The following is a 12,723-nucleotide window of genomic DNA, read 5'->3' as shown; positions in this document are numbered from 1 at the left end:
TATTGGAGATAAGAGTCTCAGGGACTTTCCTGCCTGGGCTGGCTTTGAACCGTGATCCTCAGATCTCAGCCTCCTGAGTAGCTAGGATTACAGGCATGAGCCATCGGCGCCCAGCTAGATATTTTTTAAATTAAGGTACTTCAGCCAGCTGGTAGATTGTTTCCCTTTAAGAAATTTGTCTGATTTGACTATGATTGGATGTTGGAATTCATAATGCCATTGCTGATCTCATAGTAATTTGGGGTTGAAGTTGTAGTACTATAATCAAATACCAAAGAATGTGGTGTTGTTTTGAAATTATGTTTATTTATCTAAAAGCTATTTATATTATACAGTTTAAGGATTCTTTGTTATTCTTTCTTTCTCTCTTTTTCTTTCTCTCTTTTTCTTTCTCTCTTTCTTTCTTTCTTTCTTTCTTTCTTTCTCTCTTTCTCTCTTTCTTTCTTTCTTTCTTTCTTTTGTTGGTTGTGGGGCTTTCTTTCTTTCTTTCTCTCTTTCTCTCTTTCTTTCTTTCTTTCTTTCTTTTGTTGGTTGTGGGGCTAGAACTCAAGGCTAGTGCTCTACCACTTGGAGCTATAGCACCACTTCCAGTTTTCTTGTGGTTAATTAGAGATAAGAGTTTCATGGTCTTCCCTGCCTGGGCTGGCTTTGAACAGCGATACTCATATCTCAGCTTCCTGAGTAGTTAGGATTGTAGGTAAAAGCCACCAGCACACAACTGTTATTTCTTGTCTAAGACATACGTTTGTCACAAGTTCATTATGATTCTTTTTTTTTTTTTTGCCAAGACAGTTTACCAAGAAGCTAAAGAAACTATTTCAAATTCTTAAATTTTTGTTGCTATATATAAACAAAAAAGCAGTATTGTGAGGTGTGTGTGTGTGTGTGTGTGTGTGTGTGTGTGCATGCGCGTGTGTAGAGAGAAAGAGACAGAGATAGAGACTGAGACAGAAAGAAACAAGCTAAATTGTACATCAGGAAAAGTTTTATAAAATCTAAAAGTGGTATGAGTCATCTGTCTTGATTATTAACAGAAATTACTGGGAATTTTGAACATGTTGTTAGATGTTGACATGTTGATGAGCCATAGTAGTTTTATAGAAGTTTAAACCTTGTTTTAAAATATCGCTAACATATCTAAATACTAATTTTCAGTTATTACTTGTATATAAATACTACTAATTTTCCTTAAATGACCTGTATTCTTATTTTTCTGTTTAGTTACTATATAGCAGTAAAATATCATGCTTTCTGATTTTTTATTTTTAAAGATTGGGACAGGGAAAAATTACTTGAGGCTTGGATGTGTAACCCAGAAAACTGTTGCCAACGATCAGGGGTTCAAATGCCAACTCCACCACCAAGTGGGTATAATGCTTGGGACACACTTCCTTCTCCAAGAACTCCAAGGACTACACGCTCTTCTGTCACCTCTCCAGATGAAATCAGTTTATCTCCAGGGGATTTAGACACCAGTTTGGTATGTCTATTAATTCTACTTCCCATACTTTTGTTTTTAGTCTTGTAACTTTTAGGTTATTTATACTATATTCAATGGATTTTCTGTGTTCTTGTAATTGAATCTTACATCTTTCTTTAAAGATTCAATTATTTTCATGCTTTTGTAAATACTTATTAGAATACATTACCTCTGAATTATATATTGAAAACCAAAAGATGTTCTTTTGTCATTTCTAAACAGAAAACAGTTTAGGAATCATTTACATTTTCACTTAAAACGCTTTCATATGTTTAAATACAGCATACAGAAATATTAAAAATTTTGAATTTTTGATAGACACTTTAAGCCAAAAATATGAGTCCTCTGTGATTTCTTGAAAGTTATTAATTTTGAAGACATTTACAAAACATTGGTAATTCTGTTTTTGTTTCATGAAAGCTCCTAGAGTTTGCTATTCAGATGGAATTCCAGAATGTTTCTCCTCTGACCCCCAGCAGAGTTTGAGCTCAGGGCCTAAAACTTGCTAAACAGACACATTACTACTGAGCTGTGCCTCCAGCCCAAATGTTTGCTCTTTATTAAGGAACAGTGCTACTTTTGTGTAGGATTAATCAGCATACCATTTGTATGCTGTGTAGGAAATTTTAATATTTCTCGAATGGCTCAGCTACTTAAAATTTGTGACAATCGCAAAAGCATTTTTTGTTTTATGTAGTCCATTTTGGAAAACAATTCTGTTTCTAATATAATTCACATCTGTAACATTATAAAGATTGTAGTCGTTGAAAATATACATAACTTTATCAAGGTTCCTTGCTTAGAAAGCCTTAAATTGCTATTCTTAGTATCCTGTATTGCCGTGTTTAAAACACCAAGTTATTTTTGTTTTTGTAGATTTTCCAGTGTAAGGTGAAGAATATGATATTAAGGTGGTTATTTTATAGCATGCAATTTGATCTTAACCTGAAGAGATATAATGATTTGGTTTTGTACTTTGTTTTCCAGTGTAGAAATTATAATTCATTGGTATATATATATAGAGAGAGAGAGAGAGACAGACAGACAGACAGACAGACAGACAGAGACAGAGAATGTAGAAGTTTGGTTTTGCAATAAAACATTTAAATCCTAATTAGTTTATATTGAGATTTATTATGCTATCAAAAAGTAGGTGCTTTAATTACCATTATAATTTTGAAACACTTTTAAAATTTATGACTACTATACTAATTTTTCACCTTTAATGAGCAAATGAATATATTCTTTTGGCAAAGTATGACCCTGTTTAAATCTTTGTTTATTTAATCTCCAGTGTGACATTTGTATGTGCAGTATTTCTGTATTTGAAGATCCAGTGGATATGCCTTGTGGACATGATTTTTGTAGAGGATGTTGGGAGTCGTGAGTATATAAACAGCTAGTATCTCTTATTGCATGATTTCGTAATGAAATTGTTTGCTTTCAATACTTAATGGAAGAAATAACTGGTTTCTGAGTTAAACTAAAATATATTGTACTTTAAGACTAAGGATGAATGTTTTTCCTTTTCTCATTTTCACATCAAAGCAAGTATGTTTAACTTTTTCTTAATATTTTGCTACATCTAATATAAATTTCAAGCCTACGCCTTAACTTCAGGAATCAGTTTATCTTTTTTTTTTATTGTGAAAATACTGTACAGAGGGGTTACAATTACATGAGCAAGGTAATAAGTACATTTCTTATCAAGCATTGTTGCCCCCTCTTTGTTTCCCCTTACCATCCCCTGCCATCTCCCTCCCCTTCCCTCCCTGCCCTCCCCCCATGCCAAAGTTGTAAAGTTCATTTTTCGACGTAACATCTTGGACATCTCACTGTTGCAGTGGGTCCACCTGTATCCCTATTTCAACTATTTGTTTTTTCCCTTCCCCTCCACAAATTATACCAACATCAAATACAGTGAAAACAGGTGTTATATCATGGGGGAGGGACACACAAAGCAACAAAGAAATCATCTTATAAATATGTTAGATACAGTAGCAAGAAAGAAAAACCATTTGAGTCTTTATCTTGGGGTTCATTTCACCTAACATCAACTTATCTGACCATTTCTGCTTGTCTCAGACATATACTAGTTATTGCAAATAAGGGAAACCAAGGGGCCTATGTTTCTTTGGGCCTGGCTTACTTCACAATATAATTTTTTCCAAGTCTTTCCATTTCCTAAAAAATGGGGCAATGTCATTCCTTCTGATGGAGGCATAGAATTCCATTGTGTATATATACTACATTTTTTTGATCCTTTCATCTACTGAGGAACATCTGGGTTGGTTCCATATCTCAACTGTGTTTATTGCAGCATTATTTATCTTATATCCTAAGAATTCTAAGCTTTTGTTTTTGTAGTTCCTCTGAATTTTTATTTTTGGATAAACAAATAAACTTGAAAAATCTGTGAAAAATAAGGATATTTATAGATTTTCTTTGTAGTCAATTTAAAATTAAATGTTTCTGTTAAAGATGATTTGGTATATATTACAAATGGAAATTTATATATTGAGAAATATATCTCAATATTCAGTGCCTTCGTTATAACTTTGTATGTTATGAGAGATTTGTAAGCAAATACAGATCTGTTTAGTAAGCAATAAATTATCTGGTTATCTTGAGCCACATAAAATATATCCTTAGTAGTTGAGGAAATATAAAAAATGACTCAAACTTTTTTTTTCCTGAAGTACTGAATAGAAAGTATAGTAAGCTGGGGAATACCACATGGATAAGAGTAAGAAATTGAGACATTTTCTGGGTTTTGGTTTGTTGTCTTTTTTTTTTTAGGTTTTTTTTTTTTTTTTTTGTCTGGCGTGGGGCTTGAACTCCGTAGTTGTTTGGGGTTTTTTGTTTGTTTTTAGTTTGGTTTAATTTACAACTTCATTGAGGTACAATTGACACATATCAAACCATATGATAAATTCAGCATATGAATATACCTGAGAGACATTTACTATAATCAGAATTGTAAGTATGTCTATCATTTGCTGGAAATGAAACTCCAAAGTTTCCTCATTTTTCCTCACAACTCTTCTGATCATTTTTCTGCCTCCTTAAAATTTCCCCATCCTGATACTTTAGGCAACTTACTGATGTATTATGCTGTCTCATTTTGAGTATATTTTCTTTATGTGTTTTTTTAAATGAAATATGAAGCAAGACTTCATTTGGAAAGAACAAAAGCTGCTGGTTTTCAAGAAGTCAGAATGAGTAAAGAATATATGGTTGTTCTTTTGAAAACAGATTAGATTTTATGTGAGTGTAACAGATACAGTCAGATCAGTATAGCTGATATAAATAAACTAATAGGCAAAGGGTGTTAGCTCATAATTTAAAGCAATCTTTGATTCAGTTCTGCAGGCAGAAAGTTTTTTCCAAGTACAGTACTTCATTTACCTTAAATTTATTAACTGTACTGTTGGAGGAAGTCTTACTGGTATTTAGCCCAAGTTTGTGGTCATTGGATTTGATTCATATGTGAAAACTGAACCTGCTCAGGAATTTACTTTAAATTTTTTTTGAACTTCTTTGACCTTCTTAACCTTATTCAGTGTTGCAGTAACCATCTTCCATACTCATGGCAAACTAGCCATTAGAACTTTATGGTAAGATTTAATTGTTAAATCTTATTATCAAAAGATTTAATTATTATTTTCGTTGGCATATGACCAGCTTTCATAGGATTCTCCACCCTGCTAACGTTAGCAGGATAGTATTTGTTGGATCAAAGACCAGTAAAACAAGTTCCTTGTTGAGTGATTCATATGTTGCTAAACATTTTTTAGGAGAATTTTTAAAGGTCTTAATAGTTTGAAAATTTCTCAATCTGTATTTTTCTTCACCAAATGCTTTAAAGCATTTATCCCTAAGGCTTAAGTAAAAAAGAATTATTATTTTCTACCCAGACTGGAACATCTTTCCTAATATTAAGGATAAGAGCTCAAGTTCTAGATAAAATAGTCCTCTGTGTTATAAATTTCAGTTCTGTCACATTGTTTAAGTAAGTGGTAAGCTACTGTGCCTCAGTTTCTTAGTTTCTAAAATGGTGATAATAGTAAATACTTCATAAATATTATCGTCAGATTTTAAGTGACAATATATGTAAAGTACATAGAACAGGATATATAGTAATTATTCAATAAATCTTAATTATCATTTTCCTAAGCCTTGTAATAAGCAGAGAACCTAACTATGATAGCATCTGCAAAGCTGATCTACAAGATAAAAATGTAGAATTATATTTTAAGGAAAATTAGATACAGGACTAACAGGGAACTAATCCCACCTTTAATGAGATCTTTTTCAGTCCTGTCATTTAGTTACACAGGGATAATTAAATCTGCTTTGAAGTATTTGGGATATATAAAATTCAAAATATCATTTAGTTAACTGTGTCTAAGCATACTGCATACTCTGACAGGGTACTATAAGTATTAAACTAAACTATAGCCAGCTTTTCATGGAATCTACACATAACTAAAAGAAAAGTTCCTCGTGGCTGGGAATGTGGCTTAGTGGTAGAGTGCTTGCCTACCATTCATGAAGCACTGGGTTCAATTCCTCAGTACCACATAAACAGAAAAAGCCAGAGTGGCACTGTGGCTCAAGTGGTAGAGTGCTAGCCTTCAGCGAAAGAAGCTCAGGGATAGTGTCTAGACCCAGAGTTCAAGCCACAGGACTGGCCAAAAAAAAAAAAAAAGGAAGAAAGATTCCTGTCATGTGAAAAAAGGAAGTCTACAGTTAGTGGTTTTCATACTCTTTAAGACCTCTTTATACTCTTAAACATTGAAGTGCTTGCTTTGGCAGCACATAAACTAAAATTGGAATGATACAGAGAAGATTAGCATGGCTCTTGCACAAGGATGTCACACAAGTTCATGAATCATATTTTTAGACACTATGTTGGAAATGAACTTAACAACTTGCCGGGGAGAGAGGAGTTGGAGGGGAGGAAAGTGGGAGAAAACAAGGGAGGGGATTACACTGTTTGGCAAGAAATATAATCATTTCCTTACCTGTTTAACTAACTCCTCTGTACATCACCTGTACAATAAATAAAATTAAATTTTAAAAAATTATTGAAGACTAAAGAGTGTTTGCTTGTATGGGTCATATCTATCCATATGAAAATACATATGTTATTCATTAAAAATAATAGTTAACCCATAATAAGTACTATCTCTGGAATAATCAAACACTAATAACTAGAGAGTTTTGATTTAATTGTCCTTTTTTCCATTTATTTTGTGTAAGTATTAAATCCTATATAATCCAGACTTTGGAAGTTTGATTCTTAAATAACAACAGTAGTCCTTTTTAAAATTTATTGGTTCTTATTCAAAGTCAGGTACCTAACAGGTATTTCTATAACAGCCCTGTAGAGTACATATTATTATTTATCATTAACTGTTTCATCATTTTATATATTATGAAACTGAGGCTCAGAAAAGCTCAGTCAGTGCTTAAAATCATTAAGTTTAAGACCTAGAAATTTCTAGCTCAAATAACTTAATTCACCTTTGCAGGTAGCCTATTTTATGCTATGTGAGCAATGTATGTACAGTAGGACATAGCATTCATTTTAATATTCACCTAAATATAACAAGAATGCCTTTTTCTTTAAAAACTCATATTACATTGCAATACTATCCTTAGATATTTGAAATTATCTGTGGTTAATTTTTATACCATCATCCCTTTAATTTAAAATTATACAATATTGAGAATAGAATACGACCTAAGGCATTTTTTTAAATATTCATGTTAAGATACTCTGAGGTTTTTAGAGAATATAAAGCAAAACAAAAACTTAAACATTTATAGTATATATATGTTCATATTTTGTATATTTGTAAAATGAATTGTTGAATAGGTACTAAGTATTACAATTAATATTTTGTGCTTTGTGGGCACTTTTTTGGTTTTTGGTTTTGTTTTGAGGTTTTTTGTTTTTGGTTTTGGTTTTGTTTTGAGACAGGATCTTGCTATGTTGCCCAGGATAGCATCAGACTCATAATCTTTCCCAACTTCATAACAAGGTCACATACGACCACATTTGTGTGTCTTTGTATGTTTTGGAGAAAAATATCAGGGTCCTGGTGCATGCTAATAAATGGCTGCTGTTGAATCATGTATGCCTCCAGTCTTGCTGATGTTTTTTGTTTTTTTTTTTAATTTTAATTTTTAATTTTTGTGAACATACTGTACAGAGGGGTTGCAATTACATGGGCAAGATAATGAGTACATTTCTTATCAAGCATTGTTGCTTCCTCCTTTGTTTCCCCTTCACATCCCTTCCCAATGTTGATGTTTTATAATCATCTTAAGAAAAAATTTACCATGATGGAAAAACACCCTTCAGCGGTATTAATAATTTATTTCCTTGTCCTTTTCCATCAATTGATAATTTTAATAGGTTTTTGAATCTGAAAATTCAAGAAGGTGAAGCTCACAACATTTTCTGCCCTGCATATGATTGCTTTCAACTTGTGCCTGTGGATATCATAGAAAGTGTAGTTTCTAAGGAAATGGACAAACGATACCTACAGTTTGATATAAAGGTATATTTCCAGTTACCAATTTTAATTTTATGAAATCACATAGCAGTTGTTTTGTTTTTTAAAATAGTAATCTCTTTTGTTTCTCAGAAAAACTAAATTGTGGCATTAATTAAAATGTTGAGCCAGTGCAAGAAAAAATGGAAGAATAAAACAGTAGTTATCCCAGAAAAGTTATTTATTACTCGGAACTATTTACTAAATTACCTATTGCATTTTTATAGCTAGATAATCAAGATAATGTTCTAGCTAGGCACCGTGGATCTGTATTTCTAGCTACTCTGAAGGCTGAGATCAAAAGGTTTATGGTTTTAAGCTAATCTGTGCAAGAAGTTTGAGAGACCCCCCTGTCTCTCCTCAGCTTTCCTGAGCAAAAACCAAAACCCTGTTCAAAACATAATGAAAGATTCTAGAACATAGTAAATTATACAGGTTTCTAGACATTCACTCACACACAAACCATAATGAAAGCAAAAGATGTTGGGAGTTTGGCTCAAGTTGCAAAGTATTTGGGTAGTAAGCATGAGGCCCTAAGTTCACACTGCTATACTCCTTCACCCCAATAAAGACAATGTTCAAAGTAGTCTCTACTTTAACTTTTCCAAAATATTTTGTACTCTTAAAAATACATACTTAAAAACAAAAATTTTTAACTTAGAAATTTATGATTTTTAATCCAAGCAATAATTTCATATGGCAAATCTTAATGTTTCAATTTTTTCTTTATTTTTATTCAGGAGATGTTTAGAAGTATATGAAAGTTACTCTTTTCTGTGATATAAAAGTTACATTTTAATTGCTTTGTACAGATTTTTCTTAGTCTAAACTGTAATGTTGCCAGGAACTGGCATGTCACTCCTGTAATCTTAGCTACTCAGGAGGCTGAGATCTGAGATAGGTGGTTTGAAACCAACCTGTGCCAGAACTATAGCTTTGGCTTAAGTGGTACAGCACTGGTCTTGATCAAAAAATAAATAAAAATGTTCAGTACAGTACCCAGCCTCTGAGTTCAAGCCCCAATAAAACAAAACAAGACAAAAAAATTTAAAGCATGGACTTTAAAACAATTTTAAAAAGAAGAAACCCTATTCTAACATAGAAAACATCATAATATTGATTTATGTGTGTTATTACAGTTCTAATCCCAATCAATAATAATTACATCTAATTTCAGTGTAATTAGGAAAGTGACACATTGAATAACAAAACATAAGTTATACATTTTTGTGTAAATAACTTCATTTTTGCCTGATATTTAGAGAAAACAAGTTTTGAAAATTATGTCATTACTATAGTACCACTTTTTCCTTTTATTTTTCTCAGTGCTTTCATGATGTTTTTAGTACTTTTCAAGACTTGTGTTTATTTCACTCTTGCCTGATTTTATCTTTTATGTTAGAAGTACATCTGAAATAGTCTCTTTTTGTGTTGTTGTTGTTACTGTTCAAACAGGCCTTTGTTGAAAATAATCCTGCCATTAAATGGTGTCCTACTGCGGGGTGTGAAAGAGCTGTCAGATTAACAAAACAAGGGTCCAACACATCTGGATCTGATACACTCAGCTTCCCATTGCTGAGAGCCCCTGCTGTGGACTGTGGAAAAGGACACCTCTTCTGCTGGTTAGTATAAGACAAGGTGGAATCAGCCTTTTCACTTTTCTAATGAGACTTTTTACCTGGAATCAAGCCTTTAAATTGTAATATGCTCAATATTATTATTAATTTTAAAAGATCTTTTTAATTTTAAAAGATCTGTAATAAACAGCAACAATTCCTATGTTTCATGTATCATGTGCTTGATGCCAGGCGCTTACTATATGTGTGTGTGTGTGTGTGCGTGCGTGCGTGCGTGCGTGCGCGCGCGCGCGTCTGTGTGGTTTCATGTATCATGTGCTTGATGCCAGGCGCTCACTATACGTGTGTGTGTGCGTGTGCGTGTGTGTATGTCTGTGTCTGTGTGACTAGGATTTGAACTCCATCTCCCTCTTGCTAGGCAAGTGGCCTTTAGCTTATTTCCTTAATTATTACCTATGAATGGATATCTCTTAGATTGATATAAAATTCTAGTCTTATACGTAGAAATGAAAATTAATCCTAACATTGCTAGACACTTAAGAAACTTTAAAAAAAAAAACATTTTAGAATCAGTTTAATGTCTACAAATTCCTGTTTGGATTTTGATTACACAGCACTAGATCCGTATCGTTTGAGAAGAACTGAAAATAGTATTGAGCAGATAACGTGATAACTGTGGAGCAGTAGTAGGGAGACATCATAAGCAATTTACAGGAGAATGGAGGATTGGGCAGGATAGGAAAAGACAAATAATGGTATTTGGGCGGGGGGGGGTCCAGTCGTGGGCCTGAACTCTGGGCCTGGGTGCTGTCCCTCAGCTCAAGGCTAGCACTCTACCACTTGAGCCACAGTGCCACTTCCAGCTTTTTTTTTTTCTGCTTATGTGGTGCTGAGGAATCAAACCCAGGGCCTCATGCATGCAAGGCAAGCCCTCTACCACTGAGCCACCTTCCCAGCCCACAAATAATGGTATTAATGAACAGAATATACACCTGAAGTGGCTTATATGTTTTTCTAAGAGGGAGGAAAGTCTCTTTTATCTCTTCAAATCTTTTTTCTTCCATGGAAACAGATCCGATTCCATCTTTCCATCAGGTGTTACCTGCCTATTTTTTTTAATCATCATCATCTGAACTACCAGCCTAGTGATGACACCATTGTAAGTGAAAGACCAGCACACTAATGTTGAAGATGAAGTTTTATTGCAACACAGCTATTCCCTTTCATATTTATATATCATCTGTGTTTGCTTTAGGCCTGAGGAAGAAAAATTGAGTAGTTGTCAGAAAGTCTGTATGGCAGCAAATTTGCTTACTAATTAGCTATTGATGAAAAATTTTGCTGACTCCAGCATTATGTGCTTAGGTATAGAATAGTGCTTATTGAAAAGAAAACTGTGTTTGTTACTTTCATCACCAATTCAGAAAGCAAATAAAATGCCCAAATACTGAGCAATGATATTTTATACCTACACAGTTTAAGATAATTTTTCAAAACCTGTAGAAGAGAAATTATGAATGATTGAGACTAATTTTACTGAACTAAACCAGTGTGAGAGAGTAGAATTATTGAATGAAAAGGGAGTTAATGACAATGAAAGTTTTATTATAAGCAAATAAATGAATTTTAGATGAATATGAATATTATAAAGGAAGAATATTAAAGTAACAAATCTATTTTCTGAGTCAATGTGAGATTTGAGAAGATACCCATGGTGTGCATCCTGTTTCTAGAATGGTAATGGTTTGTTACATTGATAGGAAATTTCAGAAAAATTCACATAAATCATTTTACAAGTTCTCTAGTTCACAATCGAAATCTTGGTTGGGAAAGGCTGGTATTTAGAGGAAAGTTGGAGACATGATAGAGAAGGAAAACAAAAATTACCAGATTGTCTTATCAGATAAAGTAAATAGAATTTTCTTAGGTTATAGAGAAAAAAGCTTTGAAGGGAGAAGAAAAATCTGTAGCTACCATTGTCTTAAACTCTGATTTTTTTGGGTTAGCTTTCACTAGGTTTTACGATAGATAGATAGATAGATAGATAGATAGATAGATAGATAGATAGATAGATAGATAGATAGATAGATAGATAGATAGATAGATAGATAGATAGAGATAGATAGATAGATAGATAGATGCTAGATGCTATAACTGCACATTTCTAGAACCACATTTGAACAAACTCTACTCTCTTACTCTAATACCCTTCAGATATCAGATTAGTTATACTCAAAATCCACAGGAGACTATATGTCATGATCTTAGGTTCTGCTTTGAATTTCTTCCTAGTTTAAAAGGATCTGCAGATTACCCTGTAGACAAAGGTCACATTTGGTAATCATTTGCTTGATCTACTTATAAGGTAGTAGAGACTTAGCAAATAGAACATCATATTCTGGACATTGTACCAGAGGGGAATAGAATAAGGTGACTTGAATAAAATAAAACTAGGTTTTATGTAGCTCAGACTCACATTTAAGTTCTTCACCTGAATAGTGTTGCCTTTTAGTTTTGATAATTATTAAATTATAGGACTGTGAGGTAGATTCTCTAGATTTTACATTGCTTGCTTTACCTATCACGGAGTTAATTTATGATTCCTGTAATAGAGTTTTGACCTCTTACTCATATAAGAACTTTAACTATAATCAGAAATTCTTAGTAGAAATGGTCACAATTTCTGTCGCCTTTTTTTGTCTTTTATTTAAGTGAGAAGCAAAAATATCCTGTAAAAGAAAACTGCAAAGATTTTTACAAAATAAATCCATATGACTCAAGGTTTTTTGCTCCTTTCTGTCCCCAAAACACTCATAAATGCTTATCTAAAGATGATTACAAAAGACAACAATAATTTATTTTAAAAATTACGTGTTAGCCAGGTGCCGGTGGCTCACGCCTGTAATCCTAGCTACTGAAGAGACTGAGATCTGAAGATCATGGTTCAAAGCCAGCCCAGGCAGAAAAGCCCGTGAGAGTCCTATCCAGTGAACCTCAGAAAACCAGAAGTGGCACTGTGGTTCAAGTGGTAGAGCACTCGTCTTGAGCTGAAGAGCTGAGGGACAGCACCAAGGCCCAGAGTTCAAGCCCCATGACAAAA

The 12,723-nt window shown here is 33.3% G+C and overlaps 1 protein-coding gene across 4 annotated transcripts in view; it reads left to right on the top strand.

Annotated features, from left to right (window-relative positions):
- Window positions 1–12,723, top strand: part of Ankib1 (ankyrin repeat and IBR domain containing 1) — a 100,428-nt gene that overhangs the window by 55,330 nt on the left and 32,375 nt on the right. For all 4 annotated transcript variants that reach the window (XM_013026040.1, XM_013026039.1, XM_013026038.1 and 1 more), the window contains exons 6-9: window positions 1,272–1,480; window positions 2,775–2,863; window positions 7,908–8,052; window positions 9,502–9,668. In XM_013026040.1, coding sequence (XP_012881494.1) covers window positions 1,272–1,480; window positions 2,775–2,863; window positions 7,908–8,052; window positions 9,502–9,668 — 610 coding nt within the window. The remainder of the gene's footprint in view (window positions 1–1,271; window positions 1,481–2,774; window positions 2,864–7,907; window positions 8,053–9,501; window positions 9,669–12,723) is intronic.

Source organism: Dipodomys ordii, unplaced genomic scaffold (assembly GCF_000151885.1).
Source record: "Dipodomys ordii isolate 6190 unplaced genomic scaffold, Dord_2.0 Scaffold90, whole genome shotgun sequence".
NCBI classification, from domain to species: domain Eukaryota; kingdom Metazoa; phylum Chordata; class Mammalia; order Rodentia; family Heteromyidae; genus Dipodomys; species Dipodomys ordii.
This window is presented reverse-complemented; position numbering and strand designations above follow the sequence as displayed.